The sequence below is a fragment of the Carcharhinus amblyrhynchos genome, chromosome 32, assembly GCF_965287045.1.
Source record: "Carcharhinus amblyrhynchos chromosome 32, sCarAmb.v2.hapA, whole genome shotgun sequence".
In the NCBI taxonomy this organism is placed as follows: Eukaryota; Metazoa; Chordata; class Chondrichthyes; order Carcharhiniformes; family Carcharhinidae; genus Carcharhinus; species Carcharhinus amblyrhynchos.
This window is the reverse complement of record NC_137355.1, coordinates 20,100,194-20,119,125: the sequence shown is the minus strand read 5'-3', so window position 1 is coordinate 20,119,125 and position 18,932 is coordinate 20,100,194. Positions and strand designations below refer to the sequence as shown.

The window sequence follows — 18,932 nt, the reverse complement described above, 5'->3', positions numbered from 1 at the left end:
TCCCTCGCACGAACCAGTGTATCTCACTCCCTCACACTGACCAGTGTATCTCACACTCCTTCGCACTGACCAGTGTACCTCACTGTCACTCCGTTGCACTGACCAGTGTATCTCACTGTCATTCCCTCGCACTGACCAGTATATCTGACTGTCACTCCTCGCACTGACCAGTATATCTCACTGTCATTCCCTCGCACTGACCAGTGAATCTGTGACCAATCCGTCATCAAAGGAGAAATAGTGAGGCACCTAGAAAAGAATGGTTTGATAGAGCAAGGGGAAGTCGTGTTTGACGAATTTATTGGATTTCTATGAGGATGTGACGAGTGCGGTAGACAGAGGGGAACCGGTGGATGTGGTGTTTTTAGATTTTGAAAAGGCGTTTGATAAGGTGCCTCATAAAAGGTTGCTACAGAAGATTAGGGTGCACGGAGTTGGGGGTAAGGTGTTAGCGTGGATAGAGGATTGGTTGTCTAATAGGAAGCAGAGAGTTGGTATCAATAGGTGCTATTCTGATTGGCGGTTGGTGACTAGTGGAATGCCGCAGGGATCGGTGCTGGGGCCTCAGCTATTTACCATTTATATAGATGATCTGGAGGAGGGGGCTGAGTGTAGGGTGACAAAATTTGCGGATGACACAAAGATGAGTGGTAAAGCAAATTGCATGGAGGGTGTGGAAAGTCTGCAGAGGAATCTGGGTAGGCTGAGCGAGTGGGCGAGGACCTGGCAGATGGAGTATAATGTTAGCAAGTGTGAGGTTATCCACTTTGCCGGAAATAATAGTAGGAGGGATTACTATTTAAAGGACGAAAAGCTGCAGCATGCTACGGTGCAGAGGAACCTGCGTGTCCTTGTGCATGAGTTGCAAAAACCCAGTCTGCAGGAGCAGCAGGTGATCAAAAAGGCAAATGGAATGTTGGCCTTTATAGTGAGGGGGATAGAATATAAAAGTAGGGAGGTCTTGCTGCAACTGTACAGGGTACTGGTGAGGCCACAGCTGGAGTACTGTGTGCACTTTTGGTCACCACACTTGCGCAAGGATATTTTGGCCTTGGAGTGCAGAGGAGGTTCACTAGGCTGATACCGGAGATGAGGGGGTTGGACTATGAAGAGAGACTAAATAGACTGGGTCTGTACTCGCTGAAGTTTAGAAGGATGGGGGGGGATCTTATAGAGACGTTTAAGATAATTAAAGGGATGGATAGGGTAGAGGTAGAGAGATTTTTCCCGCTTAGAAAGGATAGCAGGACAAGAGGGCACAGCCTCAAGATAAGGGGGGGTGCAGTTTAGATCAGAGTTGAGGAGGAACTTCTTCACTCAAAGGGTGGTGAATCTCTGGAATTCTCTGCCCGTTGAAGTGGTGGAGGCTACCTCACTAAATATATTTAAGTCACGGGTAGATAGGTTTTTGACAGACAGGGGAATTAAGGGTTATGGGGAGAAAGCGGAAAAGTGGCCATGATCTTATTGAATGGCAGAGCAGGCTCGAAGGGCTAGATGGCCTACTCCTGCTCCTATTTCTTATGTTCTTATCTCACTGTCACTCCGTCACACTGACCAATGTACCTCACTGTCATTCTGTCGCACTGATCACTATATCTCACTCCCTCCCAATAATGTTAGTGTGGAATAGACGAACACTGCTCCAATTGAGTCTCCTTGCAAATCTTACTTTCTGCACAAGTTCATCCTTCTCTTATTTCACTTTGTCACAGTTTCTGTTGTTTTTTTCTCTCTATTTCCTCATCACTATGCTCATTCTTCCTCTGAGATGTCCATTCATTGTGCTTCCAAGCACCATGACACTGCTCACCACTCTTCCTCAACATATCTCCATTGGGTTGAATTTGAGACCTGCCTTCACAGCCCGGTCATTTCCTACAGGGAAATCTATCATGTTTATTTTATTGAGATCTCAGCCTTCTCTCTTTTGCAGGTGTGTTGGAATAAATCTGCTTAATTGCAAGTATGAAAGTGGTGAGTAATAATTACTTTTGGGTTATTGAGATGAGAGTTCCACAGATGTCTTCAACACCGATTTTGATCTCATTCATCCAAGTGCTATATCCAGCCGCCTTTTGAATTCAACTAAGTGTTATTATTTATTAGTGTCACAAGAAGGCTTACATGAACCTAAAATGAAGTTACTGTGAAAATCCCCTAGTCGCCACACAGCGGTGCCTGTTTGGGTACAATGAGGGAGAATTTAGCATGGCCAATGCACCTAACCAGCATCTGTCAGACTGTGGGAGGAAACTGGAGCACCCGGAGGAAATCCACGCAGACATGGGGAAAACGTGAAAGCTCCACACAGACAGTGACCCAAGCCGGGAATTGAACCCAAGACCCTGGCGCTGTGAGGCAGCAGTGCTGTGCTACCCTTATGTTCTACAGTAGTCCAAACATATAGGCATAAAAACACAAGAACTAGGAGCAGGAGTAGGCCATCTGGCCCTTCGAGCCTCCTCCACCATTCAATAAGATCATGGCTGATTCTTTTCAGCTCCACTTACCTGCCTGCCCACCATAACCCTTATTTCCTTTACTGTTAAAAATCTATCTATCCTTGCCTTAAAAACATTCAATGAGGCAGCTTCAACTGCTTCACTGGGGAGGGAATTCCACAGACTCACAACCCTTTGGGTGAAGAAGTTCCTCCTCAACTCAGTACTAAATCTGCTCTCCCTTATTTTGAGGCCATGTCCCCAGTTCTAGTTTCACCTGCCTGCTTCTATCTTAACTACTCCCTTCATAATTTTGTATGTTTCTATGAGATCTGCCCTCATTCTTCTGAATTCCAATGAGTATAGTTCCAGTCCACTTAGTCTCTCCTCATAAGCCAACCCTCTCAACTCCGAATCAACCTAGTGAACCTACCCTGCACTCTCTCCAGTGCCTGAACATCCTTTCTCAAGGAGGAGACCGAAGCTGTACACAGTACTCCAGATGTAATCTCATGAGCACCTTACATGGTTGCAACATATCCTCCCTGTTTTTAAACTCCATCCCTTGAGCAATGAAGGACAAAATTCCATTTGGCTTCTTAATTACCTTCTGATCTGCAAACCAACTTTTTGCAATTCCTGCACAAGGACACCCAAGTCCATCTGCACAGCAGCATGCTGCAATTTTTTACCTTTTAAATATTGGCCCATTTTGCTGTTATTCCTACCAAAATGGATGACCTCACATTTACCAACGTTGTACTCCGTCTGCCAGAAGCTTTGCCCATTCACTTAGATTATCTATAGCTCTTTGCAGACTTTCAGTGTCCTCTGCACACATTGCTCTGCCATTCTTCTTAGTGTCATCTGTGAATTTTGACACACTGTATTTGGTCCCCAACTCCAAATCACCTATGTAAATTGTAAACAATTGCAGTTCCAACACCGATCCCTGAGGCACACCACTAGTCACTGATTGCCAACCAGAAAAAGACCCTTTTAACCCCACTCTTTCCAATCCTCTGTCCATGCTACAACATTACCTGTAACACCGCGCATTTTTATCTTATGCAAAAGCCTTTGGTGCGGCACCTTGTCAAATGCCTTCTCAAAATCCAGATACACCACATCCACAGGTTCCCTATTGTCGACTGCACATAGAATGTTCTCAAAGAATTCTACCAAATTAGTCAAACGTGACTTGCCCTTCATGAATCCATATTGCGTCTTCCCAATGGGACAATTTATATCCAGACCTTTTAGCAAGAAATGAAACAGAAGTCCTAACTGGTTGCCCCCCTCCAACTCTCTCACCTTCACTGCCGTGGGGATATTAGTTGAACAATCAGAAATATAGCTAATATCGTTTGATTGCTGCCCAGATAAATATAAATAAAACCAAGGACCTTCCCGGTGTCTGCAGCTACACCAGAGAATGTATTTACCCATTGCTCTATTTTTATATATGTAAGACTACATATAGTAGTCTTTAATAATTGGAGGCAACTCAAAGTGGCTCCAGCAACAAGAAGGTTTTGTTAAACTATGATAACTATTTACACCAAGGATCTGACAGAAACATCGCAGAGATCCGCTTTCTTCTCCTCCAACTGAACAACTCCCAGTTCCCCGGACACGCACACTTGCTCCCGATTGGCCCAGCTTCCCAGGCTTCTGTTCCATAGGGTCCAGCCCGATCACACAGTCCGCTAGTTCACCACTTAAAGGGGACCCGTTACCACATAGCTGTGATACCAGAAGAGTATTTTGGTCACTAAAATATATTTTGGTATCTGCTCCCTAAAATGTCTACTTTGCTCAGTATTCTTTTCTGATTATTTATTGCACACGTATTGAACATGAGAAAGACCATTCCATTTACAAATGTTTACTTATTGAAATTGTTCATAACTTTATACATCATTTATTTTGTCTTATTCTCTTCCTTTCTTCTTTGTCTCTTCATCGCTAATCTTCTGAATTGTTTACTCACCATCTGTCTCTTTTATTTACCTTGCTTCTTTTTTCTATTTCTGTCTCTCCAGCTCTGTTTCTTTACACCAACACCTGTCTCATTCTTTTCTAAATATCTATGTCTGCCTTGATTGCTGCCCTCCTACCCCTTTGCCTCGCTCTGTATCTCCCTCATTCACCCTCTCTTTGTATCACTTGACCTTTCTCTGTGTCTGTGTATCTCTCTCTCTGCTGTACAGCAATGGTCTACGTCTCTGCCTTCTGTTCTTGTCTTGCAGTTCGTCGTGCTGCCCGTCGATATGGACTGAAGGAAGTCGGGGATGATGAAGAATGCATACTGTACTGGACTGACTCCTCTGTGTCGCATGAGAAAGTCATGGAGATGAAATGTTTTCAGGTCAGGCTCACAGCACTGAGGAGGAAAAGGAGAAAATAAGCAACAGAAAATAATTGATTTCAGATTATTGACACCTTGTCTTCAAACCTTTCTGTAATATTTTCTGCACTATTCTTAATCTCTATTTACTATCAGGACTCACCTGATGAAGGAGTGATGCTCTGAAATCTCGTGCTACCAAATAATCTGTGTGGACTTTAAACTGGTGTTATGAGACTTTTTACTGTGTCTATTTACTATTATGATGTCTTTTTAATTGTTATTTTTTAAGCTTCATTATTGCAGGAAAGCAAAAATATATATTCTCAGAATTTTTAGTTTAATTATAAGAGAAAGTTTGTTACTTGATAGGTGATCCTTCTCTCATCTTTAGTTTCCAGTCTCGCTATCTCCATTGCCACCATGTCTCTTATTATTTTTTGATCAATACTATTCTGGTCATTGGAGACACAGTGGCACAGTGGCTAGCACTGCTGCCTCACAGCGCCAGGGACCTGGGTTTGATCCCTGGCTTGGGTCACTGTATGTGTGGAGTTTGCACATTCTCCTCGTGTCACCTCGGGTTTCCTCCGGGTGCTCTGGTTTCCTCCCACAGTCTGAAAGACGTGTTGGTTAGATCTGTTGGCCATGCTAAATTCTCCCACAGTGTACCCGAATGGGCGGTGGAATGTGGCGACCAGGGAATTTTCATAGTAACTTCATTGCAATGTTAATGTAAGTCTACTTGTGACACTAATAAATAAACTTAAAACTTAAACTTCTAATATCTAGCTATCTCTGCTGTTCCAAGTTACATCATCGCACAGACACACATCCTTCTTCAGACTTGGCATTGAAACACGTATGCTTACATGAAGGTGGATTTGCTACTTTTAACAGCTATGTGAATTGGTCCTTTGAATGTTGGATCAAATTTCTGAGGCTTCCCAGTCCCAGAACTTTCAGAAAGTCTCTAGAGAGAAAGAGGCAGAGACAGAGATACTGCCTTCTTCCAACAGCTTCTAGCAGCAACTAAAATGGAACTAAAAACTTGGAATGCTCTATAAATAAGCTATCCCCTGGCATATCACCTGACCTGTCAATCATCCTCAATCAAGCTCCACTCAGCAATCCCCAAAGGACCATTATACCACAGAACACTGCAATAGGCCAGATTAAAATCAGCATAATGTCCATTATATTGCCTCAGTAACACTAAGGGGACACCAGCTGCAGACAACATGCTGCTAACAAATAGTTGTTCTCTGTTCTCTTTTTAGAAAAGACGCAGGCATAACTGGTCTGAAGTAGAACCCCTTTTATTGATTAACATTAACATGACAGAAATGAAAGAGGCTGATTTACTGTCGAGAGAGAAGCGAGAGAGAGAGAGGGCGCCCAGAAAGCTGGTCCTGATACAGACTTGAATTTGAACAGGATTCAACTCAACTGAATACACACAGCTGTATAGAGCATTATAACTTTTCGGTTATCTGTGTTATGAAATTTCTGGGCACACATAGTCTGTAACTTTCAAAAACAATTTGTAGCTGTGTGACCGTAAAACTTGTTTATGAAAAGAACCATTTCTGCTAACATCGTATCTTCAAATATAGTCAATTTCTAAGTTCATTCCAGAGTTCCCAACTGAGTTTTAAAATGTGGTCAGGTTAGCTTTAAAGCTTAGTGTAATTAGTTCCGTGAGGCAGAAATACCTTAAAATGAAGTCTTTTAACTAAAGCAAACCATACAAAGGATCCCACACCTGCATGATTAAAATGCATTTTTTAAAGGCACAGTACCATCCCATTATTATAAATGCTCTGTCTTTTTTTCCCTGCTGGAACAGTGATTGACCAGATTATCTCTCCTCTAATTTATTCATTCCTCAAACCATTAACATCGATGTATTTCTCAGCCTTTCCTTCGCTCTATTGTCTGAGGTTTTTAAACCAAAGCTTGGTGAATTTTTCAATCTTTGATTCAACTTGCCTTCTCTCCAGACCTTCATAGAATCATAGCAACCCTACAGAGCAGGAGGCCATTCGATCCATCGAGTCTGCACCGACAACAATCCCACCCCAGGCCCTATCCCACAACCCCACACATTTACACCATTAATCCCTCTAACCTACACACCCTGTATGGGCAACTTAGCATGGCCAATCCATCTAACCTGCATATCTTTGGAGTGTGGGAGGAAACCGGAGCTCCCAGAGGAAACCCATGCAGACAGAGGGAGAACGTGCAGACTCCACACAGACAGTGACCCAAGCCTGGAATTAAACCCAGGTCCCCGGAGCTGTGAGGCAGCACTGCTAGTCTCTGTGCATGATCTGCACCTCTCCTTTCCTTTTGGAGTTAGTTATGTGGCGAATAAATTGTTGATTTTTAAAAATTTTGTATTTCCTTTTGTTTCTGCAGAAAATCAATCATTTTCCAGGAATGAGCGAGATTTGCAGGAAAGATCTACTGGCTCGGAATTTAAATAGGATGCTGAAACTCTTCCCAAAAGAATATAACATCTTCCCACGCACATGGTGCTTACCTGCCGAGTGAGTGTTCTTAGAATTGACAATGAAATGCTTCACTGGTGGCTGACTAAAAAGCAAATTTTATTTATACAGTGCCTCATCACATTTCTCAGAATACCCTAAAACAGTTCATAGTCAATAAACAATTGGAAGCGTAATTATACAGGCAAGTGCACAGCAAGATCTCACATATAGTAATGAGATGAGTAACCAGTGGTTTATTGGTATTTGTTCAAGGAGGAATTTGGCCAGCTGATTGAGGGAAATCACCTTCTCTCGGTCATTCATGCTGTTGTTGCTCTTTGGGACATTGCATTATGTGGACATCTTGTGAATGTGTTGGAGAAGTAGATGCTTTCTTTCATTTTGGTGGGGGAAATTGGTAGCTGGTTGAAATAGTAGGTCCCAATAGAATTTTATTGTCTATTGTGAGGGGAATTGATTACAGAAGTAGGGAGGTCATGCTTCAATTGTACAGGGCATTGGTGAGCCCACATCTGCAGTATTGTGTACTGTATTGGTCTCATTACGTGTCATGGTGTTGTCAGACTTTTTACTTGGTCTCATTACCTCAGGAAACATGTAACCAAAAGAGAAAATGCTGGAAAATCTCAGCAGGTATGGCAGCATCTGTAAGGAGAGAAAAGAGCTGACGTTTCAAGTCCAGACAACCTTTTGTCAAAGCTGCCTCTTCTGGTTTAAGATTCCAGCATCCTTAGTAATTTATTTTTATTAAGGAAACATGTAAATGCATTAGAAACAGTTCAGAGAAGGCTTATTAAACTATTACCAGGAAAGGGTTGTCTTATGAGGAAAGGTTGAAGAGGTTAGAGTTTATAAGAAAGAGGCAACTTGATGGAAACCTTTGAGGTCCTGAGGGGTATTGACAGGGTGAATGTGGAGAGGATGTTTCCTCTTGTCAGAGAACTAGAACTAGGGGTCGCTCATTTAAGATGGAGAAATGTTTTCTCTCCAAAGGTCGTGAGTCTGTGGAACTTTCTTCCTCAAAAGGCAGTGAAAGCAGAGCCCTTGAATATTTTTAAAGCAGTGTGACATAGATTCTTGATCAACAAGGGGGTGAAAGGTTATCGAGGGTAGGCAGAGATGTGGAGTTAAAGTTACAATCAGATCAGTCATGATCTTATTGAATGGTGGAGCAGTCTTGAAGGGTCGAATGATCTACTCCTTCTAATTTATATGTACATATGTTAATTTGAATTGGATGAAAGCAAAGCTCGAAGTTCCACTTTGACAAAGGGTCGTCTGGACTCGAAAGGTCAGCTCTTTTCTCTCCTTACAGCTGCTGCCAGAGCTGCTGAGATTTTCCAGCATTTTCTCTTTTGGTTAATTGAATTGATGTTTAGCTCTCCTGGTTAAAAGGACTTGCTAATTTTTGTCTTTAAACACAACCTTTTGGAAATTTGAAGGTGAAATCTCTGTTTGTTGATGCTATTTATCTTGTGATTTTTTTAAAATGTTCTGTTTGTATATTGTACAGTTTTGGGGATTTTCAGGCCTACTGCAGGATGAAGAAGACCAAGACTTATATCTGTAAGCCAGACTGTGGGTGTCAGGGTCGGGGGATTTTCATCACCAGAAACCTAAAGGATATTAAACAAGGAGACCGCCTGATCTGCCAGCAATACATCGCCAAGGTATTAAACAGTACAAAGCATTTACCACACTTAAAGCTGAGGCAAGCTAACATGTTCCATCCACGTTTCTCCCCTCCTCACTTGAAGGTGTCATCAACACTTCCTGTACTTTAACCCGGTAGCCTTTCTTTAAATGGGAGCCTGGACAGAGAAGGTTGTTCAGCTGTGCTACCATATTATTTTTAACTTTAACTCCTATGAACTATATTTTTAGTTCGAGAACTGTGCGCTCTGTGCTCAGTGCACTGGAACATCTTAAATAATGTGACTGCAAAAGGCTTGTCAAAGCTCATGGTTCCTGCATTCCACTTTGACCCGCATTGGAATGTTCCACAATTTAGGCCAGGCAATGAAGGAAGAGTTGCATTTATAAAATAAAGTTTATCTTTTAGTCACAAGTAAGGCTTACATTAACACTGCAATGAAGTTACTGTGAAATTCCCCTAGTTCTCAGACTACAGCACCTGTTTAGGTCAATGCACCTAACTGGCACGTTTTTCAGACTATGGGAGGAAACCGGAGTATCTGGAGGAAACCCATTCAGACACGGGGAGAACGTGCAAACTCTGCACAGACAGTGATCCAAGCTGGGAATCGAACTCGGGTTCCTGGCGCTGTGAGGCAGCAGTGCTAACCACTGTGCCACCGTGCCGCCCACATATAGTGCCATTCACAACCTCCAGGTTTACCAAAACAGTTTACAGCTAACTTAACTACTTTCACTATTGTAAAGCAAGAAACACCAACCAAACTTTTGTGCAGCAAGGTCCCAGAAAGATCAGTGTGCTAACGACAAGTAATCTTCCTTTGTGGTGTTGACTGAGGGATAAATACTTGCCAGGACCCAGGGGACAATGCTCCTGCTCTTCTTTGAAGTAGACTTTTCAGTCTACTTGGAAGGACAGTGGGATCCCAGTTTTACCTCTGGCAGTGCAGGGCTCCTTCAGCAGAGCACTGGTACTGTCAGTATAAATTTTTGCACTCGAGTCTCTGGAGTAGGACTTGAACTCACAGCCTTCTGAGTCAGTGCTGAGAATGCTAGCCACTGAGCACAGCTGACAGGTGGGGTAGAGTGGATCTGATCTGTTTTTAAATTTGTTCTTTCGTGGGATGTGGACATCACTGGCGAGGCCAGCCTTTACCACTCAGCTGTAATTGTCACCAAGTGAGAGGCCTACCATTGCGGAGGGGAGTTAACAATCAAACACATTGGACAGAATTTTCCCATCCCGCCTGCCATGTGTATTGTAGCAAATGAGACAGGACCATGCAAAGATCCATTGACCCTCGGGCGGGGTAAGAAAATTCCCCCCCCACTCCCCCAGTTGGATTTGCAGTCACAGAGACCAGACCATACTGGTGCCAACGTGATGCGGCAGTCTGATGGCACAGTAGTTAGCACTGCTTCCTCACAGCGCCAGAGACCTGGGTTCAATTTTCAACTTGGGTCACTGTCTGTGCAGAGTCTACACATTCTCAGTGTGTCTGCATGGGTTTTCTCCGGGTGTTCTGGTTTCCTCCCACAGTCTGAAAGACATGCTGGTTAGGTGCATTGGCCATGCTAAATCCTCCCTCAGTGTACCCAAACAGGTATGAGAGTGTGGCGACTAGGGGATTTTCACAGTAACTTCATTGCAGTTTTAATGTAAACCTACTTGTGACACTATTGTACAAACTTTAAACAGACCAGGTAATGATGGCAGATTTCCTTCTGTAAAGAACATTAGTGAACTAAATGGATTTTTGTGTTTCATTTTTTAAAATTCCTTCATGGGAAGTGAGGTCACTGATTAGGCAAGAATTTTATCGCCTTCCTTAATTGCCCTTGAGAATGTGGTGGTGAGCTGCCTTCTTGAACTCCTGCAGTCCATGGGGTGTAGGTACACCCACAGTGCTGTCAGGGAGGGAGTTCCAGGATTTTGACCCAGTGACTGTGAAGGGACGCTGATGTAATTCCAAGACAGGATGATGAGTGGCCATGCCCTCGGTGCATTAGTCTGGACCTCTGGATTACTAGACAAATTACATTATTTCTAGGTCACCGCCTCCCTTAAGCGATTCTGTGCTCCTCCCACTTCTGAATGTGCCTTTGTGTCCTGACTCTCCATGCATTTCTCACCACTCAACATTTTTTAACCATGTCCACTCCACAGCACACTTCCCAGAACCATAAACACCCCAGCCCCTCTGTAACATTACATTCTGCACTCTCTCCTTTCCCTCACTATGAATGGTATGTTTTGTCTGTATAGCGTGCAAGAAACAATACTTCTCACTGTATGTTAATATATGTAACAATAATAAATTAAATCAAATAACCCGCTGCTTGCATATTTCTATTACAGCATGACATCAGATTTATACAATTCTCCTTTACTATCTGTTTGTTACTGCCTCAATATGAGATTTATATTCTATTATTATAGCTATGCAGTCCATGCTTTGATGTGAAGATGACAACTGATATGTGACAAGTATCGTATAACTTGCCTAATGTAGCCTTCAATGTTTCTTTCACAGCCTTTCCTCATAGATGGCTTCAAATTTGACCTCCGTATCTACGTCTTGGTTACGTCCTGCGATCCCTTTCGAATCTACATTTACAAAGAGGGTCTGGCAAGGTTTGCAACCAGCAAGTACTGTGATCCATCTAACAGTAACTTGGTAACTTTCCTTCCTGTAGTATCACAAGATTATTGTTATTGTATGAATAAGCTCACATCATTTCTGTCCTCAGTATCTGCTGGAAGCACAACGGGCCCCTTTTCACAGTAAACCAACGTAGCAACAAACAAAAGAGACTTACCTTTCACGACTTCAGGATGTCCCCAAAATTTTTATAGCCAACTAAATACTATTGAAGTGTAGTCACTATTGTAACATAGGAAAAGTGGCATCCAGTTTTTGCACAGGAAGATCCTACAAACAACAATGTAGTGATGACCAAATTGTTTTTAGGTGTTGGTTGACAGATGAATTAGTTCAGTACATTCTACTTTTCTTTCAAATAGCACAATAAGATCTTTTACAGCCATCTGAGACGCCAAACATCTCATCCAAAAGACAACACCTCCAACAGTGCAATGTGCCCTCAGTACTGCACTGGTTGTGCCAACCTGCATTGTGTGCTTAAATCTTTAGACTGGGGCTCAGAGTCACAATCTCGTGACTCAGGGACAGGAGTGTTCCACGGAGCCATGGCTGGCATTGCAGTGGGGGAATGTCTTTTTGTTTCTTTCTCTCATTCCATTCTTTCCCTCCCATCTTGAAACTGCTGACTCTTGCAGGGTACAATCCCACAAGTGCCAACTACCTACCTTCAGTGAACACCCTCCATATGTGAGGAATACCTGAAGTGCCAAAATTAAACTGTGGGTTGCATGGAAATTCAAGCCATTGTTTCTTTTTTTCATTCCTCACTCATTGGTTCATCTCATGGGCCTAGAGGTTGGAAAAGCCTTTCTCTTAGCACAATCAAAAAAGAATCAATATATCTATTAATATCAGCAACTTGAGACATTTAAGTTCATAAAACATAGGAGCAGAATTAGGCCATTTGGCCCCTTGAGTCCACTCGTCATTTGACCATTGTTGATATGCTCCTCATCCCCATTTTCTTGCTTTCTCCCCATAATCCTTCAACCCATTACCATTAAAAATCTGTCTAACTCCTCCTTAAATTTACTCACTGCCCCACTGCACTTTGGTGTAATGAATTCCATAGATTCACAATCCTTGGGCAGAAGTAGTTTCACCTCAACTTTATTTTAAATTTGCTCCTCGTTATCTTAAGACTATGACTTCTTGTTTAAGAATGCCCCATAAGAGGAAGCATCCGCTCCATGTCTACTTTTATCATCTTGTATAGCTCAATTTGATCTCCCTTCATTCTTCTAAATTCCAGAGAGTATAGGTCTAAACTTTCAATCTCTTTTCATTTGACACTCATAAAAAATGTAAGAAATAAGAGCAGGAATAGACCATTTGGCCTCTCAAGCTCTATGATTTATTAAGATCCTGCTGGTCTGATGTGGCCTTAATTCCACTCTCCTGCCTGCCTTCCCATAACCCATAACTCTCTCATCAATCAAAAATCTGTCCAACTCAGCCTGGAATATATTCAATGACGCAGCTTCCGTTCCTCTGGGGAAGGAATTCCAAACAATAAGAGAGAAAAACATTCCCTCCATATTAAATGGCAGATCCTTTATTTTGAAGCTATGCTCCCCTGGTTTGAGATTCCTCCACTCGATGAATCAGTCTCCCAGCATTGGCCCTGTCAAGCTCCTTCAGAACCTCATATGATCATCCCTCATTCTTCTAAACTCTAATGATATAGGCGTAATCTTTCCTCATAGATCAAACCTCTCATCCCAGGGATCATGATATATTCTTTGTCTTCACTCAGTGTCTATGTAGTCACTTGCAGCAGGAATAGAAGCCACTGCTGATTTATTTCCCTCCTCAGTCTGAGGTTACCAAGGCTAATTTCAATAGCCTTTCCAGCTGAGATCATCTAACACAATGCAGATCAGTGGTCAAACCTGATTTCCCATCAGATATTATTAAACTAGAAAGAGTGCAGAAAAGATTCACTACAATGCTACTGGGACTTGATGGTTTGAGTTATAAGGAGAGGCTAGATAGACTGGAATTTTTTTCTCTGGAGCATAAAAGGCTGAGGGCTGATCTTATAGAGATCTATAAAATAATGAGGAGCGTAGATCAGCTAGATAGTCAATATCTTTTCCCAAAGGTAGGGGAGTCTAAAACTAGAGGGCATAGGTTTAAGGTGAGAGATACAAAAGGGTGCAGAGGGAAATTTTTTCACACAGTGGGTGGTGAGTGTCTGGAACAAGCTGCCAGAGGTAGTAGTAGAGGTGGATACAATTTTGTCTTTAAAAAGGATTTAGACAGTTACATGGGTAAGATGGATATAGAGGGATTATGGGCCAAATGCAGGCAATTGGTACTAGCTTCAGGGTTTAAAAAAAAGGGCAGCATGGACAAGTTGGGCCGTAGGGCCTGTTTCCGTGCTGTAAACATCTATGACTCTATGAGTCTATTCGGCTCCAGCACTACATATGGCAGCGCATTACTCCACTGAGTGCCAGCCTTTCAGTCGCAGTGGGTGCTTAAAGTAAATTACTGTAGTAGTTTTGCTGACATATTGCATTTTATTACCATATCTTGGCAGCCTGAATAATAAATAACATATTGGTAGTTTGGTGCTTTCAGGAAAAGGTCCTCAAGCAGATAACCGAAAACTTTGTTAAGTAGTTAATTTTTAAGGAGCAGCTTAAAAGAAGAGAGAGCTGGGGAAATTTAGGAAGGCAAGATTTAGGAAGGGAATTCCACAGTTCAGAGTACAGGTAGCTGAAGGTACAGCCGCTAATGGGAAAGTGATGAAAATTGGGGGTGCACAAGTGACTGGAATGGGAGGAGTGAAAAAGCCTTGGACGTTGTAGGGCTGGAGGACGTTACAAAGATAGGGAGGGGTGAGACCTTGGAGGGGGCTTGTGTCACCCATGTTCCATTTTATTTGTTGCTGACAGGACGATATTTGCATGCACCTGACGAACTACGCCATCAACAAGCATAGCAAGAACTTTGTCAGAGATGGGGACGGGAGCAGCAAAAGGTACATTTAACAGGTTGGAAGGAAATCTCTAACAACATATCTATAATCTTTCACTACATTCGGTATACAACAAATATATCATAAAGCCCCCATAAATATTGCCTTGATGGTGTTGAGATGGCGCGTCCTACATTTGAATGTAACAGTGCAGGGGAGGCCATTCAACCCATTGTGCCAGTGCTGGCTCTTAGTAAGAGTTATCAGATTAGTCCCATGTGCCTGCTATTCCCCACAACCCTGCACTTCTTTTTCCCTTTGTAAGTATTTACCTAATTTAGTTTGGAAAGTGAGTTTTGAATCTGCTTCCACCAGCCTTTCAGAGAGTGCATTCTAGATCATAACAACCTCCTGTGTTTACTCGATCAAAATCCTTAAAGATGTTGAACACCCCTATCTAATCTCCCATTGACCTCCTCTGCTTGGTGAAGGACAACTCAAGGCTCTAGAGTCTCTCCATCAAAATCTTTCACTGGATTGAAGCAAGGGGACCAGGCTAAAATTGGGAGGCTGGCTGGTTTGGTGGGAACTCTTGGTACTTTTGCAATCTGTAAGGAACTTTAATTCCAGTATAAATCCAGTGCCAGAATCACTATTTTTTGTCAGCAATTTCAGTACTCAAACTAGGATTGCCAGCTGTGACCAGTATTCCTGGAGATTTTGTCAGTTGGGCTTCCCCCCACGCTCTAGCCTTTAGTCAGATATTATTAAACCTTATGATGGACTGCTTTCCAACACCAAGTGGAAAGTAAAGGATGATACCTGACTTCAGCCAAACAATCCTTTTCCCCCATTTTTAATATTTCTATTACCTGGTAAGGAGAAATGTTCAAAGAAAGTGACAAAGACAATTGTTTTTTTTAATGACCAGAAGATTTTGCACACAGCTGTGACGTGGAGATAAATCTTCAATTACTGGAGACTCCAGGCCAATCTTGGAAGGTTGGTAACACTAGCCCAAACCCAATGGTGCTGTTGAAGCAGCATACCTTACTTTTCCCATTCCAAAGCTACCAAGTGGTGCCAATTACTGAAACCTCGGCATCTTCAGCTGGCTCTCAGCTTTGGACAGGAACATCTCATTGTTCAATTGCAAGGAATTCTTCAACAGACACAAATGCCTCCCGTTCTGCCATTCACACATTCGCATCACTTAATGGACACTGTTAGCACCTCTCTCAGCCTTCTTCATTATCATTTACATTCCCTTTGTCCTTTTATGGCATAGTGGCACAGTGGTTAGCACTGCTGCCTCAACGTGACAGAGTCCCAGGTTCAGTTCCGGCATCGGGTCACTGTTTGTGTGGAGTTTGCACGTTCTCCCCATGTCTGCATGGCTTTCGTCTGGGTGCTCCGATTTCCTCCCACAATCCAAAGATGTATCGTTCAGGTTGATTGGTCATGCTAAATTGATCCTAAGTGTTAGGGGGATTAGTAGGGCAAATATGTGAGGTTTTGGGAATAGCACCTGGGTGGAATTGTGGTTGGTAAAGACTCGATGGGATCAATGATTACACCACTCCTCATCATATAAATCTCTTCTGACTTTCCTTTCTCTTAGCTCTGACGAAGGGTTGAAACATTGGCTCTATTCTCTCTCCATAGATGCTGTCAGAGCTGCTTTTCTCACATTTTCTGTTTTTGTTTCAGATTCTGGCGTGCACAGTATTTTGCTTTTATATAAATGTTTCAGTGTTGATTTAGTCCATTATATTAAGATAGATATGAAAATTGGGCACTCTCTCTAACATGTGGCTCTGCATCTCCAGATTCTTACCTGTGAGATAACTTTAAGATGTACACCTTGATGTTTTAATTAAATGCAATACAGTATCTATTTATTATCCTTGTGTGAGTCCATTCATACTGTGTTCTGTCTCACACAGAAAACTGTCCACATTTAACAAATGGCTGGAGCAGCACGGACACAATACAACAAAGGTTTGGGTAGACATTGAAGACGTCATCATTAAGACTCTCGTTTCTGCTTATCCGATCCTAAAGCACAATTATCGAACTTGTTTCTCCAGTCACCTCTTCGGTAGCGCCTGCTTTGAGATACTAGGATTTGATATCCTCATGGATCGGAACTTGAAACCTTGGCTCCTGGAGGTGGGTGAAACATTGAACAAGGTGTGGCATTGCAAAAGATTGCTGGAAAAATATAGGGTGCTCGATGAGCTGGCAGTAAAAGAAAGAATACAGCATCTATCTATTATACTTTCTGAATATAGCAATTTAAAGAGCACCAAATCATGCTCACATTATATTCCAAAAGCATTTAATAATCTACAAGGAAGTCAAGACTTATGGGAGTAGACAAAAGTGGAGTTGAGACCACAGATAGATCATATAAAGTTTATTTATTAGTCACAAGTAAGGCTTACATTAACACTGCAATGGAGTTACTGTGAAATTCCCCTAGTTGCCATACTCCAGCACCTGTTCGAGTCAATGCACTCTAACCAGCACATCTTTCAGACTGTGGGAGGAAACCAGAACACCCAGAGGAAACCCACGCAGAGACAAGGAGAATGTGCAGGCTCCACACAGACAGTGACCCATGCCGAGAATTGAACCTGGGGCTCTGGCGCTGCGAAGCACTGTGCTACCGTGATCTCACCAAATGGTGGAGCAGGTTCATAAGACCAGCTCTTAAGTCCTACGTTCCTAGAGCTATTTACTTCTGAAGTGTGCTCACTGCTGCTTTACAGCGTCAAAGACCCAGGTTCAATTCCAGCCTCAGGTCACTGTCTGTGTGGAATTTCACATTCTCCCACGTCTGCATGGATTTCCTCTGGGTGCTGTGGTTTCCTCCCACAGTCCAAAGATGTGTGGGTTAGAGTCATTGGCCATGCTAAATTGACCCTAGTGTTAGGGGATATTAGTAGGGTAAACATGTGGGATTACAGGAATAAGACCTGGGTGGGATTGTCGTTGGTGCAGACTTGATGGGCCGAATGGCCTCCCTCTGCACTGTAGGGATTCTATGACATCTATAACAACAAACGATTTTCATACGGGTCACAGAGCAAATGGCATGAGTGACCAGTTGATCTGCTTTTGGGGAAGTTGAGAAAGTTGGGGTTCTTTAACATCCATTAGAACCACCGAAAGGAAACTCATCTTAATGTTTTATGTCACAGTAAACACCTCTGACAGCTTGGATTACACACCAAAATATCTGGAATGAGACTCAACCGACAAATGTTTGACTAAGTGCCTGAGTTTCCTCCCACATTCTGAAAGACGTGCTGGTTAGGTGCATTGACCCAAACAGGTGCTCCAATATGGTGAATAGGAGAATTTCACAGTAACTTCACTACAGTGTTAATGTTAGCCTTACTAGTGACTAATAAATAAACTTTGAATAATGCATCAGGAACAAAATGTATTTCCTTAGTGACTAAGAGGCATTGAAGGCAATTATAGTTATTCATTCACTGCCCTGAATGAGATCAATGAATTTATTGTGTGCTGTTTTGTTTATTGTTATTTTGGGCAGTCATTTCCCCACAGTGCCATATAGAGTTCCCTTAACAAACAGTATTGGGATGGATCTGTGTTTTTGTACAAATGTACTCACGTAATGATTAGCTTCTTGGGTTTCATACCAACACATCCTATATTTTGCTTTCCAGGTAAACCACTCCCCCAGTTTCACTACAGATTCTAAGCTGGACCGTGAGGTGAAAGACAATCTGCTGTACGACACAATTTGTCTGATAAACCTTGGAGCAAACAACAAGCAAAAGGTGACCGAGGAGGAGAGGCGCAGGGTACAGGAGCGCTTGTGGAACCGTCAGACAACCCGCGAGTTAAGGTAGAGGAAGTGGTGTCCAATCATCAACTACAACTGGGGCTTCTTGTGCATCCCAGATGTCCTTTGTACCATCATAGAAGGCCGTGCCCTCAGCTATCTAATTTCTAAGCTCTGAAATATCCTCCCTGAACATCTCTGCTTCTCTCCCCTCCTTTGAGATGTTTCTTATAAAGCACCTTTTTGATCTAGTTGGCAAAACTGGCATAGATACTTGAGAAGATAATACTGGATAAAAGCAAATTACTGCGGATGCTGGAATCTGAAACCAAAAGAGAAAATGCTGAAAACTTTCAGTAGGTCAGGCAGCATCTGTGAGGAGAGAAAAGAGCTGATGTTTCGAGTCCAAATGACCCTCAAAGAGTGGTCTGGACTTGAAACATCAGCTCTTTTCTCTCCTTACTGATGCTGCCAGACCTGCTGAGATTTTCCAGCATTTTCTCTTTTGGGTTGAGAAGATAATGTTTGCTGACCTTCTTGAAATGTTAGCA

General features: G+C 42.6%; 1 protein-coding gene across 1 annotated transcript in view; it reads left to right on the top strand.

The window, feature by feature from the left end:
• The window catches only part of LOC145360669 (tubulin polyglutamylase ttll6-like), a 47,005-nt gene that overhangs the window by 4,060 nt on the left and 24,013 nt on the right, over positions 1-18,932 (top strand). The window contains exons 4-11 of the mRNA XM_080216018.1: positions 1,937-1,977; positions 4,697-4,815; positions 7,219-7,349; positions 8,827-8,983; positions 11,504-11,647; positions 14,539-14,624; positions 16,508-16,733; positions 18,263-18,444. Coding sequence (XP_080072144.1) covers positions 1,937-1,977; positions 4,697-4,815; positions 7,219-7,349; positions 8,827-8,983; positions 11,504-11,647; positions 14,539-14,624; positions 16,508-16,733; positions 18,263-18,444 — 1,086 coding nt within the window. The remainder of the gene's footprint in view (positions 1-1,936; positions 1,978-4,696; positions 4,816-7,218; positions 7,350-8,826; positions 8,984-11,503; positions 11,648-14,538; positions 14,625-16,507; positions 16,734-18,262; positions 18,445-18,932) is intronic.